We start from the raw sequence: 27,485 nt of genomic DNA, 5'->3' as shown, positions 1-27,485 counted from the left end.
GTGTTTGTGTCCACTTTTAATTGTATTTAGACTTCAGTACCTTCATGATTTTTGTAACTTTAAACATGGTGTCACTGGTTCTTAGTCTTTAATTTCTGTTTTCACATAGTTCTATACAGGTATGGATCTTTTGATCATGTAGTTTCAGCATGCTGTATTGCAAAGATTTCAAAAATTAGACTCATAACAAAATTTCTCAATGCTTTTTTGGTGATTGAAAACAATTCATAAGAAAGTCCTCTATATGAACTGCGGTGTTAAAAGAACATTTGTTGTAGGAAGCCAGGACCTTACCAATTAATTTATATTACACTTGTGTATACCAGAACTAGGTTTCCACCTGTAGTTTCAGTTTTGCTCTGTGAATGTATGCAGCATTATAGCCCTGCTGTCATTGTGCAGAATATTTCGCAATGCAAGGGTATAACCCCTGGTCTGTCATAAGATAATGTGCTTCTCTCTGTTCTTTTTGCTTTTTGTCCAAGTCCTTATATTTAATTTTTTTGTGGTTAGAATAACCTGTTTTCTGGATCCATATGAAGGCTCACTGGTCACGACATAGGTCTATCCCCCAATTATCCTTAAGGCTATTGGACCTTGTAGATTACATATTTGAGACCACTAGCACTTTGAAAAGGCACTTTGGAGGGATTCTGTATTAAATCCAACATAAATCAAGACTGACTTATTTTAAGCTCCTCAGAAAGGCACTTGTGAACACTGAAGGTTGGTTCCACTCCTGAACCATATGCATTAAGGCTCTCAACCTTGTTCACCACAGATGAAGGAAAACTACAACAAAGAAATGATAGCAGAGATTAGATACTTGTGCTTTTAATATGCTGAGGATAATCTACTTGGTTTTAGTGCTGAGGATGTGTTCTACTCATCTGTGGTCCCTGCTCTCATCAGCTTGCTTTTATTATGGGAATTTTTTTAGTGCAACAAAATTAGAATAGCTGTGATTTCATTTAGGGCAGAAGTTTCTCAGGCTTAGGGAAAGCAGAACATGGGCTCCTCTGCTCAATGAGAGCAATTTAAAATACAGGCAATGTAATTTCCTAACAGAGAAGATCACTTTGTTCTAGGAAGAAAATTTCCTCTATCACTCAGTTTGAGTGCAACCTTTTTTGGACAGTCGAAGTGTTAGGCTTTCCATGGCTGGACAGGATTTCTCCCTTGCTATCAGAATAGATCATGAGAGGCATGGAAGTTTTTGGTATTTGTGTTTTGGATTTTTTTCCTTCTTCCAGTTCACTTAACAGTCAGTAAGAACACCTTGATAGCTTTAACTTCAGATATTTGTCTTATTTGGGATGTATTTTCCTGATAGACAGCACTTGGATGTGAATGAAGTATAGAAATACTCTAATATGAGGTGGAAGCTTTCGGTATCTCATACAAGAAATACAGAACTGCCGGTTTCTTCTCTATTTATCAGGCAATTAATTTCATACACTGTGGGCAGGTCTTACTATTGGTTCTTTTTTCTTTGCAGTCTTGGACACAGTGATGCCTGCTCTCCAGCCACCTTATTACCTTGAATTACAGTGCAATATACTGCTTACAGCTTTGCCACACCTTAACCAGTTTCAAGAGCCTTAGAAAAAGTGCAGCTATCCCAGGCTAGCATGACTAGCTAATGTAAATGTCATTAGATATGACATTTAGTAAATGTTACAGTTTGCATTGAGAACGTCTGGATCTGAACAACTTGTTGCTTGATGGTTCAGATGATTTATTAATGTAGGAATTGATCAGCCTCTGTCATTATATACCTGCAGTGATGAGCAGCTGTGTGACAGTAATAATTAGTCCAGGAGAGTTCATAGAGTGTAACCAGAACCACCTACTCATGCGAGAAGTCAAAAGACACTTCTCAACATTCTACAGTAGTTTCTACAATAGTTTTCAGATGTTAAATATAGAACACCAGCATGCATAAGATAATATTGCTACTTAGAGAAGTTGTGGCTATATAAATTGTATAGATTTGAAGTAGTAAGTCTAACTAGTTCTATATAAAAAATACCACACAGTTTGCATTTATTTTTGCTTCCTGTAGGAAAGATATTTTAATAATTATTATTTTTTTAATTACTCATCAGCCATAAAATCAGAAGAAGTTGTTAAAAGCATAAAAATCCAAAGATAGTGTTGAATGCATATGATAGTGTACTTGCAGCCATATTCCTAGATAGGACAGAATTTTGCTAGATTTTCCTAGGAAGGACTGAATTTTGTCAAGTTTTCCAGACACATCTATGGTAGAGTGCAGGAAGTCTGGCCATTAGTGATGTCTTCAAATCTGGAAAATTTTGGACATTTAAGACTGATAGTGTACCAGCCATTGCTAGGATATCCCTAAACATGTTGATCTACTGCAAAAAAGTCCTCATCCCCTCCTATGGCTACGTACATACACACCCCCCCGCCACATAAACATACATACATACATACATATATATATATGTATATATGTATATATATATATATACTGCAGCAGTTTTAGGGTTTGTTTTGTTTGAGGGTTTTTTTAATGGCATTTTTTCCTGAAGACGATAATCTCAGACTTTGCATGCAAGCCTCCACCTCCTGTAGTTTCTTTATGTTTGCTTTTATTGAAAGCATTTATTAGGTTAAGTCTTTGTCACACCAGAGTGTTCTACTGATTCAACACTCCTATTTTTAAGCCTGTATTGCTTTTTATTGTATTAGAGTAGTGCATAAAGTGTCAGTTAGAATGACAGCCACACTGAGATGGGCTGTGGCAAAAATGAGTAAAGGTTTATTTCTGCTCTGAAGACACACAGTCTAAATAAATGAAAAAGAATAGAAGAAATAGATACAAACAGATGTAAAAAGGGTAGACTTTCACAAGTGGTGTCTAAAGTATATTTTCTGCATAGCAGTTTTTCTCTTACAAATTTTCTTTTAGAGATTTTAACAGTGAGTAGATGCCTGAATTGAGTTAAAAACAAAATTTTTGTGTTGTAGTCCATGTTATCATTATACTCAATTTAATGTCAGTACAACATTAGCATTTGACACTGCGGGAACATAACTGCTTTACTTGTTGGTGTTAAACTGTGGTCGATTTTGGTGAACCATAAAAAGTTTGCCCCTGAAGGTAAAATTACACTGTATGCATGTTCCTAGCATGCTGCTTTGGGGATAAACATGTCTTAAATCAACTCATCACTCGCAGCTGAATTCCTTCTCCAAATGCAGTTTCTGTGTAGATAATAATGTTCAGAAGGACTGATTTTCTGTAAACCATAAAGTTTTTTGAACATAATTATATCAATAAATGTATTTGAGCAGGATCAGAAAGAAATCTTATAATCCTAATAAAGATTTGGGGGTTTAGAGAAAGGAAAGGAGGGGCATATACCAACATTTTTAATTAGCTTTTATTGGCACCTGTATTTTGTTCATATGTGTTCAAAACATTTGCATATTGTGTTTCCTCACATTTACATAATGAAACTTTTGGACTTCATTGAAACTTCTTTTGTAATTGTGCATTTGGAAAGTTAAATTTGAAGTTTATGACACCCTGGCTCCTACTTGCTTGGATGATAGTGTGTAGTTAAGATGCCATCACTTGAGACCTCTGTTATAGCGATGTTTCTGTTGGGGCTTAATATACTGTGGGTTCAGATGGATGTAATTGTGGCCTTGAGGTGTTTGTCTAAAGAAAACTGTCTCGATTTGTATCTTGGATTAATATTAATTCTTGGATTAATATTAATTCTTGGATTAATTTGTATTCTTGGATTAATATTCTGAGACTTAGATCTTGTCCTGTCTGGAATTTAAATACCATTCCCTGAACTTTAAAGAGAAGGCAAGCACCATTTCAGCCTCCTAAAATGAGTCCTTTATTTTGCTTCTTTAATTTGCCATTTTTTTTTTTTCAAACTCGTATAGCCATTGAAATCCAGGCAGTAACGACCACATCATTTTTATAGCCTCACATGGATGAAGTACCTGTTTGTGCCTTAGTTTAATTCCCAAATTAATTATAGTTAGAAAGTACTTACATCTGCATCTCCATTTTTCTTAGAATATGTAAGGGCAGAAAAAAAATGTCCTTAGATAGTAGGCAAGAATTTGAAATGTGAACAACTTTTTTACATTTAAGAAGGCAAGTCTTTTGGTCTTTTGTCGTAACAAGGTTGATTTTTGTGGGGTTTGGGGTTTTTTTTTGTTTTCTGGTGGGTTTTGGTTTGTTTTGGTTTTGTGGTTTTGTTTAGGTTTTTTTGTGTTGTTTTTGCTTGCTTAGGTGTTTTTTGTTTGTGGGGTTTTTTGGTGTTTTGTTTGGGTTTTGGTTTTTTTATTATTCATTTTGTTGCTTTCTGAAATGATATCTTTGGTTTCAGGATAGAAATTTCAATTTTATTCCTACATGGAGAACAGGGACATAAACTCCCACATAGTGGGCATTCTGTATGGGATTTTCTTCTATTTAGCAATCTTTGCCCCATACCTCCCCTGTTAAGTGAGTAAAAATGGAAAGGTAACTTAGTTGAGGGTGGCTACAAATCTGCTCTCCATGTAAATCATGAAGTGAACCTAGAGGGGAGAGAATTCCAGAAATCTGCTAGGAGACAAAATGCTTTAAAAATATTTATTTACAAAGAGAGCCTTTCTTCTATGCCCCGAGTATAATTAGTTATAAACTGTAGTTTTGTTGTTGTTATTCGCCTAATTATTCACACAGTAGTGCATGATGAATTCACAGGTACAGTTACCCTTCCATTGTACTGGCAAGAAGTCTTTTCTGTGAAACAGAGAGAATTTTATGTCTAAAGCTCCAAGATCTATAATTAGTTATACAGTAAAGGATTCAGGAAAGTGGCAAAACATGTACAAGTGCTTAGAAGTTTAACCAATTTGCCTTTAAGTTGTCTACCTGCATATGTCATTATTGTACGTGTTTTAGTATCTGGTGGCATTTCTATTTTTTCTTTTCTTCCAGATCATTACTAAATATATTTATGAACTACTGCAGAACGAATGCCACTTGAAGAAAGTAACTCTTCCAGTAAGTATAATTTATTTTTCCAAAGACATTGTTTTTTGAATCTGTACCCAGCACAGCCTGTGATCCCATATTCATATAAACACAAGGTGTGCCAGAGCTCTGTGCAGGGCATTGTTTCAAGACACTGCCTTTGCATTTTGCATGTGTATGCATCTGGAGATGTGGTTCCACCTCACTTTTCATGTGTTTGATTTCCCCAACTGAGCCTTCCTTATCTTACCGGATTCTTCAAAATGTGGTGCTTTTAATAGGAGCGCCATAAGCTTTCTGAAAATATTTGTGGATATTTTGAGTTGTTTACAGCCGGGTTTAGAGAACAGAAATGTCTTTGCAGGCAGTGGACAATGCTCACATTCAGTATCAGTAAAATACTCCAAGTAATTTTTTAAAAAATGCTTTTTCAGTAATTTGTAATGTATATGTAATGTAAAGTGATTTTGTTGCTTAGTGAAAATATTTAATCAACCCTTGGATAATATGAAGTGCTTCCCCACATATCAGACTGTTTATAAATACCTGTGATGTGATATGGTGATGTTCAGATATTTTTATATTCTATACTGGAGAGCACAGGGGAGACTGGAGTGTGACAGCACTATGTAGATTTTCCATCATTATGAAGGATTATTCCTATGCTCTTTGAAATCTTTTGAATTGCTGTCGTTCTCAGAGGAACCTTCATATTCAGTCAAGGAAAACCTGTTTAGGCTACAGAAGGAAAAGGTCTTTTGCCTTAACAGTTCTGTAACATTTCACTATTCCCCTTTCCATTCCTTGAGCGTTGCTTAGGGAATGTTTTGATGACCTGACCAAACTACTTACAGTTTCCTAGAAGGCTTTTTCAGTGTCTCGTGGTCATGGCAGAAGGAGCTGAGCTACGAGGTTCACAGAGAAATTGAAGGGCCATACTCCCAGCTTGGTGCTTGTACCAATGCCCTGTGAGCCAAGACTGAGAAACCATTTCCCCACTTGAGATTTTATTGTGTAAACAGACATAGGATTGGGTTTATCATGACAGTCTGCTAGTTACGATCTCCAGCTTTTTGGCTAATTTTCTTTCTTGGTCCAAGAAGTACTTCCAGAAAGATAATGTATCAAAAGACTTGTCAAGCCATGTCACACTTCGTCTGTGAAACCATGAAGCTGTCTTTTATAAACTTTGAAGTGCCCAGATTTTAAGGCCATAGGACTTTCTTTGATTCATAAAAAATAGTATGAAGAATATGCATATAAGTAGAGCAATGCTAAAGCTGATCAATTAGCTCCCAAGCATGAAGATGAAGAAACTCAGGGTAAGTATTACAGCACCTCCATCACCTGTGTCACACCTGTGGTGATTCATCTGCCTGACTCTAAGGTTTGGGTTTCTTAGCTTGGAAGAGGAATGGTCCTGGCTAGTTCCCACTTTTAATCTCTTTACTTGTATTTAGAAATTGTATAGCGACAATGGATAGTTGTTCAGTACAGTTCAGTACAGTTGTTCAGTAATACATTTAAGCTATTCTTAAATGTATGATTTTCAACTTCTGTAAAGTGTCATAATTTAATTGCATTTTGGAGCAAAATAAGAAAGCACAAAATACGCAGGTGTCTAATTGTGAGCATTGTGGAAAAATTCACGTGAGGTACAAGCACCATTCTTCAGGAGTGGCTGTTACATGTAGCCAGCCCTCACCACCGTCAAAAATAGGTTATGAAGGCATATGCAAAAGTGAAAAATTAAAACAATATATCTGGAAGTTGAAAAATTAAAGCTGTATAAAAGCTAGGTTTAAATCACCACTGACAGACTCCCAAGTAAGGACACAAAACTCTCTAGTTGAAACTAATAAAGGAAACTAGTAAAAGTAATAAAACAGTTTTTAGGATGAGAATAGAAGAGAGTATAAATGTTGGTACGTTACATGTAAAATCACAGGAAGTTCAGAAAAACCAAATTTGAGGAGCTTGTTAGAGTTGTAAAGGCTAATAATAAAAGAGAACTGATAAGGCCAGTAGATGAACTGCAACTAAAATGGACACCAAGGTCAAGTAAGAAAAACTAACATTATTAATTCCAATACTACTTGTCCAATTTCCACACACTTAACTTTTGTTTCTAAACAGGATATAATTCTGAGCAACTGTCTGAAATTTGTCATATCAATAGAGGAGACCTGAGGACAAGTTAATATATTGTACAATAAACAGATTCCAGGATGAGATTTTTTTTAAACCTAGGATTCAATAAGAAGTCAAACATGAAGCTGCAGAACAACCAATTTAACTTACTGCCGAAATCAGCTAATAATAATAATATATTGGGGGATATTAGTACAAGTTTCTTAAAAAAAAAAAAATCCAGAATTCATTGCAGGCGTCAGAGATCACATGAAGAAGAAAAATCTTGTCAGTAAAAGAGTACAGATATTTCCAGTGAACTGTCAGCAAACTTAAATGCTTTTAAAAAGCACAGGAGAAGGTAGTCCTCTTAAGAGCTAATTGGTTAGAAGGGGAGATAGGTGTTCATATTTTACAGATGAAATAAACTGTTACCAGTGAAATGCTTTTAGTCCCTGACATAGTTGTAAGCAAGAGGAAAAAAAGGAAATAATGCAAGCTAAAAGACTTTTCTGGGTTTTTTTCCTAAAATTATTCGGGATAGTTAAACCTAAAGCTGATTATGATGAGTTGGGAAATTATTTATTGATGCTGAATAGCTGGATGATTAAATGACAGGAGATTAAATTCTGGTAAATACGAAATTATGGGAAGATAACTCAACTCTGTAAACACAACAGTGGCCTCTAAATGAGCTATTAAAACTCAGGAAAGAGCTTGGAGTGATTGTGAGTAGTTCTCTGAGAACATCAGTGAGTGCTCAATGGCAGTCATAAACCCTCAAAGCAAATAGGATGTTAGGAATTACAAGGTATAGAGAACAAAACAGAAAAACATCGTCATTCCACTCATTATGTGGGCCCTCATGTTAAACACTGCATGAAGTCTGGACACCATATCAAAAAGGATATGAAGAATTAAAAAGAAATACAGAGGAGGGTTGCAAGGATGATCACAGGCATGAAATTCTTTTCAGACAAAGAAAGATTAAACAAAGATTCTTCAGCTTGGAAAATAGATGGCTGAGGAAGGAATATGACAAATCTATAAAATCATGAAAGGTGAAGAGAAGATGAATAGGAAATGGGTTTTTGCCTTTTTCATAATAGAGAACCTAAGGGGCATCAAGTTTAAATTATCAGGCAGGAGATCTCTACTGAAAGAGATTTCATATATGTCCCAATTATATTGTGGAACTCACTGCCACAGAATACTATCAAGGAGAGAGGTAAAATGTAGTCAAAAAAAACATTTGATGATATTAAGGTGGGATAGGTGCCTTGAACTATTTTACATGCTTGCCCAGTTGTATAAACTGTGGCTTGCAAGGTTCCAAAGTTACTGGCTGTCAAAGCCAGGCAAAGATCACTCTATAACCACTCTGTTCTTACCGTTCCCCTACACAATCTGCCAGTTGTCAGAAACAGGACCCTGGACCTTAGTCTGACCAAGATGGCTCATATGTATGTGTATATATATATACACACACACATATATATATATACAACCTTCTTATATGCATATTTTAAAGATGAGTACAAAACCTTTTTTTCTTTTAACTTCATCAAAGGTGATCAGAAAGTTGTTGTATTGCTTTTCCTTTTTCTGTCAGCTGATAACGAAGCTGGCAGTGCTGTGATTTTTGAATATTTGAAATGTGTTTCAGGACTGTGTTAGGTGGAGTGTGCTTTTTTCCAGCATAATTTTAGTACAGAATGGAAATGCTATGCTTCAAAGGTTTAGCGTGATGGTGTTTTATGTTCTCTCGTCTTCCTTAATTTTAACCTTGTGTGTAAAGTCCAACTTGCTGTCTTTGTTTTGCTTTCATAGGTGGCAGCTTTAGTTTGGGATACAAAAATTAATTCATTTGTTTTCAGATATGAAAGTAAGACCAGTTGGCAGATCAGGAGAGCTTGCCCAGTATTGTATTATGCCAACATCTTCAACTAAACGATTCTCAACATTTTTTCCTACTCAGTGAGGCCAAGATCCATGTTGAATTATTGTTACTATAAAGCAGTGCACTTCAAATAATGTTCAACATGTACTACTGGACTTGAATATTTTAATAAAGAGTCTCATATTTAGGGAGAGGCCATTCAGTTACTGCTTCTAAAGTTTCATTTTGCGCTCCATTGAAAGTTATGTTAGAAGTAAAAGAAAGACTGCATTTTTTTTAGCCAGATGAAGTATTTCTCTAGTTTTAGTGGCATAATCAGTGATTGATCTTTGCTCTTCTTTAGCTACTGAGGACAAATAGAATATAAATAGAGTATGCTTCTAAGTTAACTGCATCTTTAACAGCTTCTGGGGAAGCCTGAGATTGAAGTTTAAATAATTAGTAACATGTTGTAGTGGTTTTGAGCCTGGCTGGAAATTAAGCACCATGCAGCTGCTTGCTCAACCCTCCTTTTACCTCCCCCAACACAAGTGGAATGGGGAAGAGAATCAAAGTCAAACTTCTTAACTGAGATAAAAATAGTTTAACAGCCTAAAGCAAAGTAAAATACAGTGATAATGGTAAGTTATAATAATAAGACAAAAAACAAATGATATCCAATGCCAGATGCCCGACCCCTGATTCCTGAACCCAGATTGGCCATGCTTCTGGGTAACTCCCCCCAGTTTATATCCTGGGCATGATATTCTGGGGTGTGGAATATTCCTTTGCCAGTTCAGGGCACCTGTCCCAGCCATGCTCCCTCCAAGTTTATTTTCCATACCTTTTCACTGGCAGAGCATGAGACAAGGAAAGGGAAGTCCTTGATTTTGGATAAACACAACTTAGCAGAAAACCAAAATATCAGCTTTATACCTAAGTGTTGTCAATACCATTCTTGTTCTGAAGCCAAAACACTGCATTGTATCAGCTACTGAGAAGAAATTAACTCTATCCTGGCTGAAACCAGGACACATGTTTTATTGGCAATGGCACTGAAGTGTCTCACTTTGCAGAATCTCTTCAGTTATCAGTGCTTTCCTCTTTCACTTCAATAGGTAAAAATTAATTGAAGAATTATTTTTCTTTGAGAAACAATGGTCTGTTATCTCCAATGCACATTCCTTTTGCCAGTTTTGTTACTTAAGTAAAGTTAATACTTGTTTGTAAAATTTCCACAGATTTTAAGTTTGTTAAGTTAGTTGTGGTAATAGTCAAATGTTGATTAGCTGCCTGTAATATTGATCAGCAGTTCTCAGTTTTACATTTTTGATAGAAAAATTCTAAACCAGGATTGTCAATACAGTGTAAAGTGAATTAGTGAGGTTTATGTTGAAACACATAGAAGATGACTTTTCATCTTGGGAAACAAATGAGCAGATTTTTCTCTCCACCAGCTGCTCACAATTCTCACAATCTTTTTGGGTCTTACCATTTTCAATTCCACTCATTTGCCATGTTCTTCCTCCAGTTACAGTTTATACCTACTTTGTAGGCTCAAGGCTCATAATTTTGTCACATTTCTCAACGGAAATAAGAAAAATACTTAGTAAGAAAAATAATAAGAAAATACTTGTGGATTTTCTTTCCTTGTCAACATTCAATTTATAAACCTCCAATATATAGAATAAAAGACTCTTGGAACCCTGTCAGATCTCATAAATCTTGGATTAGTACTGGCTAATTGTTGATGCGGTAGCATGGATGACAATAAAATTAGATTACACGTGTAGCAGCTGTGCAAAATACTAACTAGTGTGCTGCTGAAATACTTTATAGACTGGTACTACTGTATTAGGTGAAAACTCATTTGAGATAGAAATCATATGGAAAAAAGAAGTTCACTGTTTGAAAACATTAAGAATCTCATAATATATGTAGAGATCTCACCATAGCTGCCTACATTCATAAACTTTAAGGAATTATTGTGCATTGGGAAAAAATCCAAGAAAAAGAAAATTAAACAGTAGTTTTAAACAGTAAATTATCATTATAATTTAGATAGGTTTGGCACACCTAGGTACAGATTACTGGAATTGTTTTCACCTGTAAATAACAATGTTGAATCAAATTGTTTAATTATAAAACATTTTCCTCTATTTATTCAGTTTAGATTTAAGTGATCAGAAGTCAGTGACCTTGAGTAGGTCCAGAAGAACAAGTGGCTAATAAATGCAAAGTATTTTATGTGGCCTCAGGTGTGTCTGCCATTAAATAGTATTCTATGTTGATCTGTTAGTAAAGTAAGATTGTGTATAGGAGTGGTATTTACATGAATTCTTTAGTGAAAGCTGGATCTAATAAATTACTACTGTTTGAAGGTAAATTAGCTTGACAAAATTCTCTAAATGTGTTTAATTTTGGGAAAAGACTCAAAAATAATTTTTTTATGATCTTGGTAGATAATTTTAGCTGTTTAAAATTAAATTATTTGCAGAAATATGAACTAGCTGTATCTTCTAATACATATGACTACTAAGTGCTAGTATTTCCTATATATTACTATATAAACTTTAGTACTAAAAAGTGGTAAAAGTGCTAAAACCTACAGCTAAGTTGCACATTAGTCTGAAATGCAAATACACAATTTTTTTTCCTAATTATAGTGTTGTAAATATTCAGTTTATGGGTAGAAGTCACTTAAACCTTGCCAAGTACTATCTGAGATTCAATGTTGACTGACTTTTTACCTAATCTGTTTTACCTTTTAAGGTGTCAATACTGCTATTTCAGAAGCAGCAACATGATCTGACTGTAGCCCCAGTCTTTTCAATAGAACATATTCTTTACCGTATTCTCTATTTTTGCACAAAGTGTGAGAGAAAGAGTACATTTCCTGTGCAAACTCTGAGGCATGTGAGATATTACTTTATTTACGATCAAGGTCTTCAGTGCTATGGCAAATACTGAAGAGAGACATGACCATTCTTTCATTTACAAATTTGTTTTGTTCAAGTAGCCTCATTGACTTCATTAAAAAAAAGGTTTGGTAGGACTTACATTAAAAAAGTCTGAAGATGCATGCAGAATTAATTTCTCCTATTCTAAGGGTAGTTAAGAATTCATACCCACATATGAGAAAAAACGACCAAAACTAATCCAAATAGCCAATTCCTTCTTTTTCAACATGGAGATCATAACCTGATCTGTTTTTCTTCTCTATTGCAGGGAGTGTTCCTAGGAGATGGACAGTTAGGCTGTGGAGGTGGAGGGGTGTGGAGTACAGTAGGAGGGGGAGATGTGCCTGTTTTGTTCTTTCTTTTCTATGTATTCATATAGTAGAAAGAGAAGAACAAGTAGACATGAAGATTTGTTTTGCCCTAATATTTTTTGCATCAGGATAGTTCTTTTGTCTTGAGACAGGATTGCTAAACCAAGTGTAAAAATTTAGTTTGTATTGAAGAAAAAGTGCTACTTATGTGATATTAGGTTGCAATTTGCTGAATATCAAGGCTAATTGTTGATCTCTTCCTACAGCAAAGTAGCTAAGCATTGACCCTGGTACAGGGGGACTATTAATGAAGCTATTATTTAGAACCAAATTGGATTTTGATATTTTATTAGACCTATCCTATTAAATTTGTAACAAACAAATTTACAGTACTGGTTCCTATATGTATCCAGCTTATCGAGTATTTATGTTAAGGTGCTGATTTGGAACTCTCCAGGATATTTTTTTTCATATTATGTAAGAATTTATTGTTGCTTCAGGCATATCAGAAGTGAGAAATTACTCCTTTCCCTCTCGCCACCTCCTATTACTCATTTATGGACTTTCTTCCTTTCCTGTAAGATTTTGTAAACAACCAATGTTTCAAAGCTTAAGCACACCTTTTACTCCTTTTCTTAATTTTAAATATCCCTTGGATTGCTGTTCTAAAATGTGGTATGTTTATGTGTTTCAGAGTTACATTGTATGTTTTGCTTTATTTTTACTTAGTCCTGGGCACACGTGCATTGAAATAGTTGTTTAATGGTGAATGTTTTTATATAAATTTGGTAGATAATTTTATAACTGCAGATTTTCTTTCAAAGAATTATATTGATGCATTAAAATGTGTGCTCTGTGTAACTGCAGGTTGATGCAATTGAGACTGAACCAAAGAGCTTTATCTTTATGAGTGAAGATGCATTAGTAAATCCTGACAAGCTGTTGGTCTTAATTCATGGTAATGGTGTTGTCAGAGCTGGTCAGTGGGCTAGGAGACTCATAATTAATGAAGATCTGGACAGTGGGACACAGATACCATACATAAAGAGAGCTATTGAGGTAAGTGAAAGTTCAAGGATGTAAGGTGTGTGCTGTGGATGTGCATGTGTGTGCCTGTGCATGAAGAACTGTGAACCTGTGATGTTTTAATTTTTTTATCAGTATTCTATATGTTACTGTGTGATCATTGTATTTGTGATAGGAATACTTTTTTGTTTTGTTTGAACTTTCTTCTAGAGGAAAGTTCTTGCAGTAAAATAAAATTTAGTTGCACGTCACATTGTGTTGGGGCCGCCATGTAGTTTAATATGGCCAATACTATGACAAGAGCCCTTAACAGTTGATGTGGTGCAGCAGAAGACACTACAGAAATTTATTACAATTTGGATTGTTTTGTTTTATATTTCATTTAATTTGTACATATTATTGCTCAATGACTGCTGTAATCTAATGATAACATGAGCTTTCATGATAACAAGCAATCGTTTTTACTGGGCTTGTACTGAATTTATTAAAGGCACAGTCTTTTTCAGATTTGCACTAAATACTGATTCATTCAGATTTACTTATCAATATTTGACAATAGAAGACATTCACATTTTGTTGACACTATTTTGTTATATCTATTTGAGAGATAGTGGACAATATGTGTTGCGTTTTTGTCATTGGAACATTGCAGGAGTAATTCATCATGTGCACCCTGCTACCTAAAGGAAACTTCCTGTAGTAAACATGAGAAGAGCTTTTTTTAAGACTCTTTGTTTCTGTTATATTTGCCAAGTTAAGCTAATGTTCTACTGTAAATATCAGTGTTGTCATTGTTACTGTTACATATTTTGCTAGGTGATTAATTTTTGCAGTTGATGGATAATTTTTGCAGCTGTCTTTAAAATATTCAGGATAAAAAATGGTAGTTTTTTTCAATAAAGCAAAGAAAGAAAACATACAAAAGCATTAGGCCATTAAGTTATTTTTTGTTTGTTTTACTCACTATCAAAGCACCAGACTACACTTCGTGAAAAAAAGAAACCTAGCCTGTGAAAGTGAGGCTTATCTTTTCCTAACATAAAGTTTTTTATTCATTTTAACTCAAGGTTCAGATTTAGACAGAATAAAACGTACCTCAGGATTACTGAGTGCCGTACAGATGTATGGTAGGTCGAGTATGAGTCTTCTAGCGCTGGTTCCAAAACATTTCCCAAGAAACATAAATAGCTGTAGTTACTTCAGTTTTTGTACATGCTTTTGTACATGTTTACATGCTTACATTTTTGTTCTGTCCTAGGGATGCTGCTGTCTTGGGTAACATGAGAGACCGAGTATTTCAAACAGGGATACTAACCCTAATTTAACAGATCATTTTTAAGGGTTATTTCTAGTTGAGGAGAATTATATTTCTTTTGCCGGTTTGTTATTTTTATTTATTTTGTGCAGTGATTTGTGCCAGTATGACAGAGATCAAACCTCTGTTTTCTCAAATGGCTGTTATACTTAAAACCAGATTATTTATCTCTGCATTTTGAATGCTTCTTTAAAAAACAATACAGGAAAAAGTGCCAATTGTTGGATGAGAAAATGTTTTCACAAAAATGTAATCATTAAATAACATTGGTACATCAATCTTTGTGTTCTAATCTTTGAGCTTTTCCTTAATACAGTTTTTAAATTTGTTCTCTTTAGTTCAGTAATTCCAGTTAATGTAAAATCTACTGTCTCTTTTTGTGCATCTTAAAATTCTGGTAATGTACTAAATGTTTAGGACACATATTATTTACAGTGATTTTTTTTGCATGAAAAATGAAGAATAGGTTGTATTCAGTTGTGTTAAATCAAATGCATTTATGTCATTAAATGTGTTGCTACTTTTTTGTATCCTGTAATCCCTGTACTGGGAATTGGTTGTGTATCTGGTTAGATAAGGCAATATTTTGTGGAAGCTGGACCGCACTGAAAGTATTTAGAATCATTTGGTTATGACTAAAAAGAGAATACATATAGGTACATGCTGATATCATGTCAGCTTCAGGCACAGATCATATGAATTACATTTCTAAATGCAGGACATTATGGTAGACTGAATGTAATGACTCCATATAATACAAATAATGGTAAAAATTGCATCCTTTTCTGGTGTTCAGTCCCCTAGTTGTTTTAGTCATTTATATCACTTTTGAAATGAAAATAACTAGCCTAGAAGATAAATAGCCTGAATGAAAATTGTGCTAGTCCTTCATGCGACATTATTAGAAGGTCCGGGGTCCAGGTGTTGAGGTGACCCCAAGAGTGTAAAAGTCCTTGCTTCCCAGCCTGCGCGGCCAAAGAAGAAGTCTGAATGCGTAGGGTCGGCTTCTCAAGGTTGTTTATTTTCTCTTATCTATAACATTCTTTCTCTGACCTGCTAAACTCTGTCTAGCAAGTCGGCCATGGTACTCTGTATGCCCTCTAGGGCAGTGTTTACATTTTATACTAAAAACTACGTGCACTATGTTTACAATAATGTGACAATATCTATTATTTATGTTGGACATAAACTGGTGTCTCTACCTTAAACCGAAAGAAAAGTGTCACCATCACACCAAGACATGGAGACAAGAAGAACAAGAAGAAAGTCAGGACACCCCAAATCCCTCCATCTTCTCCCCTTGAACCCTATTCTAAAAAGCCCCAAAATTCTACTTTTTCACCCTGTGTTAATTCAACTACCAGACTACTCAAACCCTTGTGGCTTGCAATTCCTCATACAAAGTTGGCAGTTTTTTCTACAGGCTAAAATCTAAGCCACGGGTGTTTTTGAGATCATGCCGAGGTCTCCGAGCCCCCTGCCAGGGTCTCAAGACAGCCAGGTCAGCCAGAGGGATGTCCTGGATTCCCACATGTTTCTTCTAAGGAGAGGTCTCATTCTTGAATGAAACCAGCAGACCTTATCAAAGCATCACTGCTGATGACAAGAGAACATGGATTTTTGTTCTGATAGACTTATGTGTATTTTAAGTGGATAATGATATGTAGTATTTGAAAATTCCCATTATCTAACATGACTTAGCAAAACATGCAGGCATTGCAGCCAGCTTAAAATATTTGCTGAAGATAAGGTTCTAATTTAAAAAATAAAAATTGAGAATCACAAAATTAGTGCTTGAATGTCCTATGTGCAGGAACTAATTGAGAAATACCTGCTTTTCAAAAAGAAAAAGCCCACACAAGCAAAAATCCACCCTCTACATAGGCCAAACCCCACAACTTTGCTGCTTTTCTCTGTGCTTCTTTTCTCAGTTCAATTCTTAGAAAAACTGAAAACAGGGATGCAGCAGCTGGGGTTATTAGTGAGCAGTGGAATGAGCAGGATGAACTGATACTTCTAAACAGGAAGTTAAAGGAAGACTAGAAACTATTTCTCGCTGATGCAACACTTTTGAGGAAAAAAGAATTAAGAAACCCCACTTCTCAAGCATGTGTGGAACAAGGGAGCAATGTACGGACTTAAAATTTTGTATTTTAAAATGCTAGTATTTTGGGGCTCCTGCACATTGCAGAGAAAAGATTTGAAGAGAAAAATCCTGGTGAGAATTCAAGTAGCTAGATATATGTTTTTCTTTTCATCTGTGCAATTCCCGTAGGTAACGCTTCTTGTTCCATATTTTATATCTACCCCTATTATTTAGATTCAATCTTTTGTGTAAGAGATATTGTGACTAGTTGACAAGGGTTTATGTGAAGAGATCACATTATTTTGTTAATTTGAAAATTGCAACTTGGTAGTGTAAAAGAAATGTTTAAATGTGAACAAATATAAAGAGAACAAATAAGCAACTAGATAGAGAACAGATTGTTGGAAAAGAAGGAGGGAGAAAATTGTGCGCAATGTGAAAAACACATGTAAATACATTAAAATGTGGTAGGACAAAACCTATTTTAGAAAAACAAGTATGAAAAAGAAAAATATGCTAGTAAGGCACTAAGAATGTAACAAAAGCTAAATTAAAACAAATACTTACAAAAAATATATTTAAAACAAAAGAAACTGGCGATGTCTTGTAAATACAGTACAAAAATATAAAAATACTGCCTAGATTTGCTGTTTTGTTAAAATATAAATTTTCTACTGAAACTTTCTCTAGTGGGAAACACTGATTTTTGACCTAAGCGGTTATCTTGTGTATGAGAGTCTGAAGTCCAAGTCTCTCCCCTGGAATGAGTGACTATTCCATTTATAATGAGAATTCTGCTCTGAAGATATTCCACTTTTTATTAAAAAAGTAAATGTAAATGATATAAATAAATAAATGCAGATTAAAAGAGTAATTTTAATCTGTCTCTAATATATTTGGCCTAAATGGCTCATCCAGTTTTGTACAATGAGGGTCTTATCAGATGAGTTATTGGTTAATCATGTATTCAATAACTGAAGTAGTGCCAGGAAAAGGTGATGAAAGACAGAAGCAAATTCTTCAATTTAGTGATGAGGTCATATACTTGTGTTCTGGTTTGAAAGCAAAACCAGTGAGAGACTCCAAGTCAGAAATACAATTTATTAGGAAATGGGGAAAAAAGACAAAAATACATGCAATGATACAAAAGGAAGACCACTGACAAAGTCAGAATACAACCTGACACCCGCTTTGGCCAGCGTGCTGGTAAGCAGTCCAAATTGGAGTGGCTGCAGTCCTCCTGGAGTGGCAGATGTGGTTGCTGTGTCTTCTCAGAAACCTGTGGAAAGGCTGCCTTTCTGTCTAGAAATTCCTGGATTTATCCAGGTGGGAACGCCTAGCTTCTCCCCCTGGGCAGAGCATCTCACAATGGGCTGATATCATTCTGAGTCACCAGGTGTGTCCTTAATCACCTGTTAAACAGAAACGGCTCCTGGAGGGAGTTATCTCTGAGTCATGCAGCAAGACATTGATGGGCCCATTAACAGGAGATAAGGAAAACTGTCCAGATGCAACTGCTACTCGGATGGTAATAGGAAACATCTTGGTGCTCAGTCTTGGACAACTTGGCATGTCAAAAATTAAACATTTTACGGTCCTGGTTTCATAATGGTTGTTGAGGGGCTCCCTTGTTCACTTTGTTAGAGAAGGAGAGGCTGAAGTTGTACTTAGAGAGGAAATTTGTTCACTGGGGAAACAAGCTCAGCTTGCCTTGGTTGGACATTGTGAAGTTTGGGAGTACTACTTTGATATCTCTCCTCTAGGGAATAAAGAGGATATCAGCTTACTGCATAAGTACAGGGAAATACTGTGTTTTCTGAGTCTTTGGAAATTCAGTACATTTGTTACCTAAGACAGCTGTGGTCCCAGGCATGCTAATAAAACTCAACCATAGCAACTGTCACTTATTTATTAAAGAAAAATTACAAACCATCAAAGAATTGTTGCCTTATTTAAAATTCAGATATTAAGATATCTTAGATACTTGTATTATTATTTAAAGGAGAATTGGTACTTGACATATTGCTGGAAAATAGGTGCTTCGAAGAACCTGGACAAGTTTTTAGATGAAATAGAGCAGCACCTAAGAATCTGACTTTACATGAACAAGCAAAAAGCCAAAGCTTTGCATGAGATGGGTATTCGTTGTGGAAATGTTTCCTTAATAACTGGTAAAACATGGTTTTCCATTTCAGTTGTCTGTTGTCTATCTTGCTCTTCATTTTTTTACAATCTCTGTTCTCTTTGGTCAAAATATTGTCACTCATCTGTAGAAAACTGTCAGGTTGGCAATATTTACTAAGAATTGGTGAGGTTTATTACTTTTGTCAGCATGCAGTAAAATATGTCATTAGTTTTGTAAGGCAGTTGAATGAAACAACAAAATCATTCAGTGTAACAGCAGTAAATTTTCCCACTATAAATTTAATGTGATTTAGTAGTCTTAATGGTTCATAACTAGTATGATAACACACGCTCTTTTTTATTTTCTTTTTCCACTTCATAAAAATCAGTCAGTTTAAATAGTGGATATTTACATATTATTGCCCAGAAATTATTTTAAGTTTAAATTACACTAACAAAAATTATTGCTAAAAAAACTTCTACATCTGACTTCTAAGTATAGAATATCTTGTTAAACAAACATACTTTTTGGTTTGGTCTTATAGTTTATACAAATTTAGCATAGTATCAATAATAAGGGCAAGTGACACTTTCTGGGAAAAAAACCCAGCTGACATTTCACTGCAGTTAGTTCTGCCACAGAATACTAATATTCATGTGCCTTTTATGTCTTCTATGTGTATTGTTGCAGAAGGATGTTAAAATACCTACTTTATTTATTAATGGTCAGTTACAGTGCCAGAGGAATCATAATCTTATGTGGGTTTTCTGCTATATTACTGAACCGTCGACTTTCACTAAAATGGGCAATAATTTGCTATACTGTATTATTTCAAATGCTACTTTTCTGTCTGTGGTATATCTACTTGACTTACTCATTCTGTTAAACCACAGAACTAGTGTGGCTTGTAAAGTCCTTTTTAGCAGAGAAAACCTGTGTTCAGAACTCCCACTTTTGTGGTAATTATACTAAGAAAACTTAAAAGTTTTTGGATGATCTTTTGAGATCTCTCTAAAAACATAAACAAATATCACAATGTATTACTAAATAATGAGCTGCGTCAAATTGGTTTTAAATCCACCATACTGTGGAAAGAAAATTTGAAAAGCAGTATATTTAATTACTTCAAAAATTTTTTTGAGGGATTAATAATTTCTCAAATTCTAGTCACCAAGCAGATAGAAGGAAAATTGCACAGTTGAAAGCAATATTAATTGATCTCAAAATGCATAATAATGCATGATAAGCTGTATAGGAGTTAAAATGTTAAGCCAGAAATTCAGGAAAAGGTTAAAAGCTTAGACTAATATTGAGCTGACAGGGTATATAAACCCACACCAGCCCCCATGCCAACAGAGGAAAACAATGAGATGACAGCTCTACTGTTTGGAGAGGGGTTGCTAACGACAGCTTATTCCTTTATGATTTCAACTCTTGACAGAAGACAGGTCTGCTTGTTGCATCGTGGCAGATGTATCATTACCTCCTGGCCCTGTCATGACTGAACTGGAAAAAAACCCCCACACTTGCAATTCTAAAAAACTCTTTGGAATTTAGAGCATCCTTTCCCAGATACATTTGCCATTGTTGTATTAATTGTGTATATTACATTCTTACAGTTTTCCAGGGTACATAATTTGATAATGTAGATGACTTTGTCATACATAGAGATGGCTTTGTCTTCTTTTATTCTGCTGGTTGTTGTGTTTTAGACTCCAGTAGCACCTTGTGTTATTTTACTTGTACTTTGTCACTGACCTAAGAAAATCACTGTTCAAGATAAGAATACTTGGGTAAATGTGGCTTGAAAATATTTTTTTCTCCAGTCAAACTATTTCAGCAATTTTTTACTTGGGTAAGTATTAGGTTAAGGACACACAGTGAGCATTTAAAATAGTCACCGTCGTTTTAAGGAAAAAGTTTAATATGAGTTTAAATTGCCTTTTTTATCATATGCATATTAGGATTCTTCCTTTCCCCACCATGACCCTTCCCCCCCATTCAACTTGTTGGATACCCAACAGTGACTTAAAAAAGAGTAAGAAGGGGTGTGGATTTTTGAAAGTATGTCAAAAGCCTTGGGGTTTGGGTATGATCAGAATTTCAATAGAGGTTGAGATGAGTTTAAATGCATAGAAGGGGAACATAAAAATCTTGTTTAATTTCTGTCATGTTGTTCTTTTTTAGTCACTCTGATGTCTTTTTCAAAACTGCTTTTCTCTCAAGCTTTGTGGTGTACTATATTCAAGATCTGGGCTTTTTCCTCTTTGTATTTCGTTTTAACTGCTGATCCCTTTTCTGTGGTGCTTCTGCCTTTAATATCAGCTGAAGCGGTCTGAATTGCTGAATCAAAGCCATTTTGGGAGAGAGACAGTGTTTAAGATTGTGCAGGGTGAGATTCTCTGGGTAGAAGGTAACACTTCCTGCAGTTATAATCAATGCACTTGACACTTTCAAAGGCAGGAGAAGCCATGACTAGCTCAGAGGTTAAACTTTTAAAATAACTTCCCTTAGGAAAAATGCTATCAATAAAATGAAATAATTAGTTGAAGATTCTTGAGTAGCCTAGGTTTAAAAAGAAAATATTAGAGATAGGTCAGGTTTGCACTTCTACTGTATTTTCCTTCCTGTTTGTTTTTCAGACTATGAGCTTTTGTTTGAGTGTGTGCAGTATTACAGAATCAAACTGCTTCAAAAGTAATGTGATCTACTTAAGACAGTGCATTAATTTTGTAGTCTTATTGTCTATGTAGTCTAATAACTGTAAGAATGGAGATTAAATTCTATATAAAAATACAACTTCAGATGTGTTAACTTTCTCATTTCCTACACACACATTTATAAGTAGTCATTTTAGCTAACAAAACATTTGCAACTTTGAACCTTAATAAATAAGCTTATGTTGTAATATGCATTCAGTAATTTTAAAATTTAGGTCTAAATAGCTTTATATGGACATTCTATATATGCGATCATTAATTTCTAAAGAGATGAAGAGGTTTACACTGAAATTCATCTTGCTTTACAGTTATTGTGTTTGATAATTTCAGATTTTAGGAGAAATTTATTGAGTTTTTAATGATATTTTTTCATATAATCATTTTTATTAAAGCAGTTATTTTGAAAGGCAAAGCCTGACTAAAAATGGTGCTTTCATACATAGTGTAGAATATGCCTACTGTACAAAATATCAATGAATAATGCATAAATGGCTTTGGAATAAAAGGTTCTTACCATTCATCAATTATTTGCTTATTTGAACTTTTTCTTTTTCTTAAGGGAAATGAAATCACAGACAGTACTCTGCAACAGTAACTAAACAAGGCTTTAGCAAGTACATAACCAATGTTTTTGAGAAGTACAACATTGTATTTTCTAGTAAATTACATTGGAATGAGATCTGTACCACCGGAATAGGTTTTTTGGTAGAGATTATTCTGCATACAGATTTGTTACAACACATTAGCAAGAAAGTATAGACTAATCTCCAGTCCAGCAAGGTACGAGTATTTCTGTGTGGTTTTGGGGATATGCTTCTGGCAAGCTGGCTGTGGAACTGTGACTTTTTAATTGCTCTGAAATTGCAGTGAGGCTTTTTCTGTTTCTTTGCAGATTTCTTTTAAATTCATGATATGTGTGTCATTTGAAAGATCAACGGGTAAATACATACTAGTATGATTGTACTTGGAAATGCAGAAATTATTTGTGGTTGTAATTGTGTAGTTGTAATCCAGTGTTGTTTTGATTTAGAGAATTTGGGTCTGTGGAAGTGTCATAGCTTCATGGTTATTTATCTCTGAGTACAGTACATAAAAGTAACGTCTAGTTTTAGCTGATTGCTGAAGCAGATGTATCTCTCATTTGAATGTGGGATCATCCAGTAAAGCTGTGGTGGGGCAATCAGTGCCTTCACAGAGTGGTACAATTTAGGATAGAAACTTTGCTGGGCTTTACTTTCATGTGTTATAAACTATGCAAGTGTGCTTATCTGATAATGGAATAGAGATTTTCAAATACCTTTCATATTTTTTTTTTTTGGCAACATTTTCTGTTCAGGTATCTTGGCAATGATAGTGTGAATATTGATTTTTGAAAGTGTCAGCAATGATAAACCGAATCATAGAATCATTAAGGTTGAAGGCGAGTTCTGAAATTATTGAGTCCAACTGTTTACCCAGCACTGCCAAGTCTACCATATTCCTACGTGCCACATCTACACATCTTATAAATGCCTTCAGGAATGATGACATCACCACTATGCTCTACAGCCTGTGCCAGGGGTTGACAACCCTTTCTGTGAATAAATTTTTTGCCATATCCAATCTAAACTGTTCCTGACATATCTTGAGGCCATATCCTCTCATTTGATCACTTGTTACCTGGGGCAAGAGACCAACCCCCACTTGGCTACATCCTATTTTCAGGAAATAGTACAGACTGACAAGGTCTCCCCTGAACCTCCTTTTCTCCAGGCTAAACACCCCAGCTTCCTCAGCTGCTCCTCTTACTTGTGCTCCAGATCCTTCTGTAGCTCTGTTGCCCTTGTCTGGACATGCTCCAGCACATCAACTTCTTTGAAGCATTAATTTTAAGAGGAATGATCTTATTAAGATTCCTCTCCTATAATATGGGGTGACCTATTAATTGTTCATTGGTCTATCTAATTGTTCATTGGTCTAATCTTAAGTGATTAGCTTCATTTTACTTTTTGAAAAAAGATCAGTAGCCAGCACTTCTGTTCTCCTTCAGGAGAACGTTAGGTCAGGAATCAAAAATATGATTGCACTTTTGAAATATTTTTTAAAGAAGTCAACTCACTATCCTTTAAAAATATTTAATACCTATTAAAATAATAAAATTGTCTTTTGACTTAAGATATGTACACATGGCTAAACTGTCACCTAGACAATCTTAATGTATTATAATGTGTAATTTGTATTCTTTATAATATATACCGTGGAAAGAGTGTGTCAGTATAAATATGGTATCTGTATGTGTTTAATATTACACTAAATTGCCAATACTCTGAGTTTTCAAGTGAATCAATACTTAAAACACTTCACAATTCAATGGTGAGATAAACACTTACTTATTCATATAATGAAATACATATTTAAATGAAATTGCTCCTTATTTACTATACATTGAACTGGAAGATACTAACTTTAATGCGTAGGAATTCAAATAAAAAATTTATATGCTTTCTGCTTAACTACTTTAGTACTGTTCTAATAATACACGTTGCCGCTTCAGGTAATAAGAAAATAGATACGACAAAGACTTTGTTATGCAAATTAGCAAAGGATTGTAACCTTTTGAAAATACAAAGATCTTTGGAGTTATGTATGTCCCTTTTGATCAAAAACTTTTAAAAGTTTAATAATTCTGTTAAAACAAACTAAAACTGTGGGTAATTGTCTTCTTTTCCCTAAAATGAACAAATTATAACATCAAAAACCCTGAGAGTGAGGTATGTAGTAGGTCATTTACTGCTGCAGGCATTTTCTCTCCCTTCAGGATGTGCTTGTTTAGTTTATCTCACTTTGTGCCTGTGGCACTCTGTGGTGAAATTCAGATATGTTCTTCCCCTTCAAGGAATCTCTAGGGTGGTAGATAACTTATACAAAATTAATAAATAGTGTTGCTTTATTTTTACCCATCCCAGGCAATTCTTTTCCCTCTTGAGAAGAGTGGAGTTGTACAAGACATATTTTATTAAAAAAATGTGTGCATTTGTGTAGAGTTAAACAGAGAAATTAGACATAATAGGGTGGAATATGTCACTAAGAAAATTGAATTACTCAATTTTCATTGATTCCTTTGTGGGAAAAAATGGGATGGTGAAAATCTCTTTTATGTTGGTTAACCTTTATAAACCTAGAATTTTTAAGCATGTCAAAGTATAGGAGGTTTTTATAGTTAGTTTTCTTTTTTAATTCTGGGCTTGTAAATTTTGTTTCCTTTCATCCCAGCAACATCCAAGGAGTAAACCTGTTTTGAGGCTATTCAGCTGAATGATTATTCTTGGGGAAGACCAGCTGTACCATCTTGCATATTCACAATCATTTGCTCTAGCATATTGCCGTGCTAATCCTATTAGGAGAAGGAGAGATTGGCACAGAAAGCTTAACCTGTTATATTGTGTGCTACATTGAAGCTTTCTCTCTGCCACGACAAAGGCAGTGAGACTTCAGATTGCTTCAGAGAGTAGAACAGATAATGAAGCTTGGGTGCAAATATATGCTGGTATATGAGGGAAGACAACTTGAAGGTTTTTTCCATTTTTTTTTCTTTTTGGTAGTTGTTGATTTTAATTGTCCTTTTAGCTGAGAAAGACAGAGTTGCACTTAATAGTGTAATGGTCTTACACTGTTGCTTGCTTTTTAGTACTTAAAAGAATCCTAAAAAATATGATTGTATTAAATATTATAATTTATTGTAAAGTTTTCCTCTTAGGTGTTACCCATTGGCATTTTAAGCTTTTCTTAGAAGTAGATATACTTAGCGTGTAAATAAATATTCTTTTTTCTAAAAATAATTTTAAAAATACAGGCAGATGTATTCATGGTGCTTCAGTGGACAGGTGATTGAGTTTCTGCTGAGTCTCGGTGCTGAGCCTGTGTTCTGAATCCCAGCTCTTCCTCCCATGTTGGGGGTAATGTGATTGAGTCCTCTGGAATGAGTTCCTGAATGCTGATAACAGGAGGCTTTACCATGAAGTGCAGAAGCTACTCATGTGTAATATGCATCTTCCACATCACGCATGGTTGAGATCAGATACAGGATTTTCAAGACTTGACAGCCCTGGTTCATGAACAGTGATATTTATACTGAATTTAGGACTATCTGAGTGCTAATATTCAACTGATAGATACCAGCTGATGATAAAAATAAGTGACTCTGAGATTCCATTTTAATGCTACAGTGTTGTTATTGTCAAATACTGAAAACAGTTATTACTGCAATTCATTAAAATAGCATTTATTGATTAATACCTCACATTGAATCAAACAACTGCTGTCTTTGATTATGTGTTAGAAAAATGTAATCAATTTGATCTTTTCTGTTAATGTTGGCATTTTTCATTTTATTAATTGTATTTATATTCACCATGTTAGTCCAGTGTTTCTTTTTTTATTTCATTTTGAAACTTTTCTTAAAATAACACAATCCAGATATTTTTTACTTAGATTAACCCCCCATCCCATACTGTATATCCACCTTCTCTACATACGTTGTTTTGTGAGATTTTCGGTACATTTAATTTATTTCTCTAAAAATGGTTTCATGCAGGTATGAAAAATTTCAGGACAGGAGAGTAGTGGAAGTACAGCTGACTGAACTGTTCAAACACCTTCCATCTTAGATAAATAAGAATTGTTTTAATGTTTTTCTGGTGGAAATGAAGGTCTTTCTTCAAGCCTTATTTATAGAAAAATTTTTGTGGGAGGTTATTTAGGATTTGACGAGGACTCCAATAGAAAATCATCTATAAATACCAAAGACAATCAAAATAAATATTTGCTACTTTGACTTCTTACCAGTTCCATGTTATTAGTATTTTGAAAATGTTACTTATTTCTCTCTCAAGTCCTTATGTTTCTCTTTGAGAGATTATTTAAAAATGTAATCAACACTATTTTTGCTTTACTTCCTAATGGTAGTGGTTTTATGGTGTGATCATTCTACATTTGCAGATAGGCAAGTACTTCTTTTGTAGCAAATTTTCTTCTCTAATTTACATTTTTTCAATTTAAAATTTTCTCAAGTGCCTCTAGATGTGTATATGTATGCAGGTATATACATGTGTATGTAAAGGAAGGTACAGTACATCCTAATTGTCTAGTTAGTTGTAACTTTTCGGTTTTATAAATTAGAATATTAGGTGTAGAACATTCAGGAAAAATAATAGTTAATTTTTTATGTCTTTTGGGTTCGGAAGCTGCATGTGACTTCTGTGTTTTTGGAAATGCTGATTGTATTTTACAGCACTGGAAAAGTACTATTTTGAGTTACTGTTTTCTTTGAGCCCAGTAATTTGTGATATATTATAAAGGAGGTGTATTGACTGTTTCTCAAAGCTAGTAATGTTTCAAATGTCATACAGGTTAGCTTGCTTTGTGATTTAATTTGATATAGTTGTTGTATGTTGTGTTTTATCCTCTAGACGTTCTTAGGAGTAACTTTAAAGTAGAGAACTCATAGAATTGTATAAATAGGTAATAATTCTGTAAAACCTAGAGATTCATAGGAATGACAGTTGATAGTCTTATAAAAGCTTTATAGAACCTGAACAAAAATTTTTGCTGTACCATGTCCTTAGTTAAATGAAATATGTCGATTTCTCCTACCTGGATCAGTGTCAAAATTATGATATATTTACTGTGGTGATATTCAGGATCTATATCTGTTGAGATACTACTCAAAAGTCTGGGGTTTTTAATGCAGTATCACCACAGGGGAAAAAAAACCCCAAAATTTAAACAGAAGGCTGCAGTTACGAATTTTACAAGTGTCTTGCCAATCACAAGACATTTATGCTAATAATTGTTGCATCCCGGGTTGGTTTAGTTAGGGGTTCTAATAACTGTTAGTTAGCCAGTTCTATGTATCCCCATATCCCCCGCGATGGT

General features: G+C 34.6%; 1 protein-coding gene across 7 annotated transcripts in view; it reads left to right on the top strand.

Annotated features, from left to right (window-relative positions):
* The window catches only part of FAM172A (family with sequence similarity 172 member A), a 264,470-nt gene that overhangs the window by 52,977 nt on the left and 184,008 nt on the right, over positions 1–27,485 (top strand). For 6 of the 7 annotated variants that reach the window (XM_054003613.1, XM_054003615.1, XM_054003614.1 and 3 more), the window contains 2 exons: positions 4,985–5,050; positions 13,168–13,359. In XM_054003613.1, the coding sequence (XP_053859588.1) occupies positions 4,985–5,050; positions 13,168–13,359 (258 nt within the window). The remainder of the gene's footprint in view (positions 1–4,984; positions 5,051–13,167; positions 13,360–27,485) is intronic. The other variant, XM_054003618.1, reaches the window with a different exon arrangement.

This window comes from Vidua macroura, chromosome Z (assembly GCF_024509145.1).
Source record: "Vidua macroura isolate BioBank_ID:100142 chromosome Z, ASM2450914v1, whole genome shotgun sequence".
NCBI classification, from domain to species: Eukaryota; Metazoa; Chordata; class Aves; order Passeriformes; family Viduidae; genus Vidua; species Vidua macroura.
This window is presented reverse-complemented; position numbering and strand designations above follow the sequence as displayed.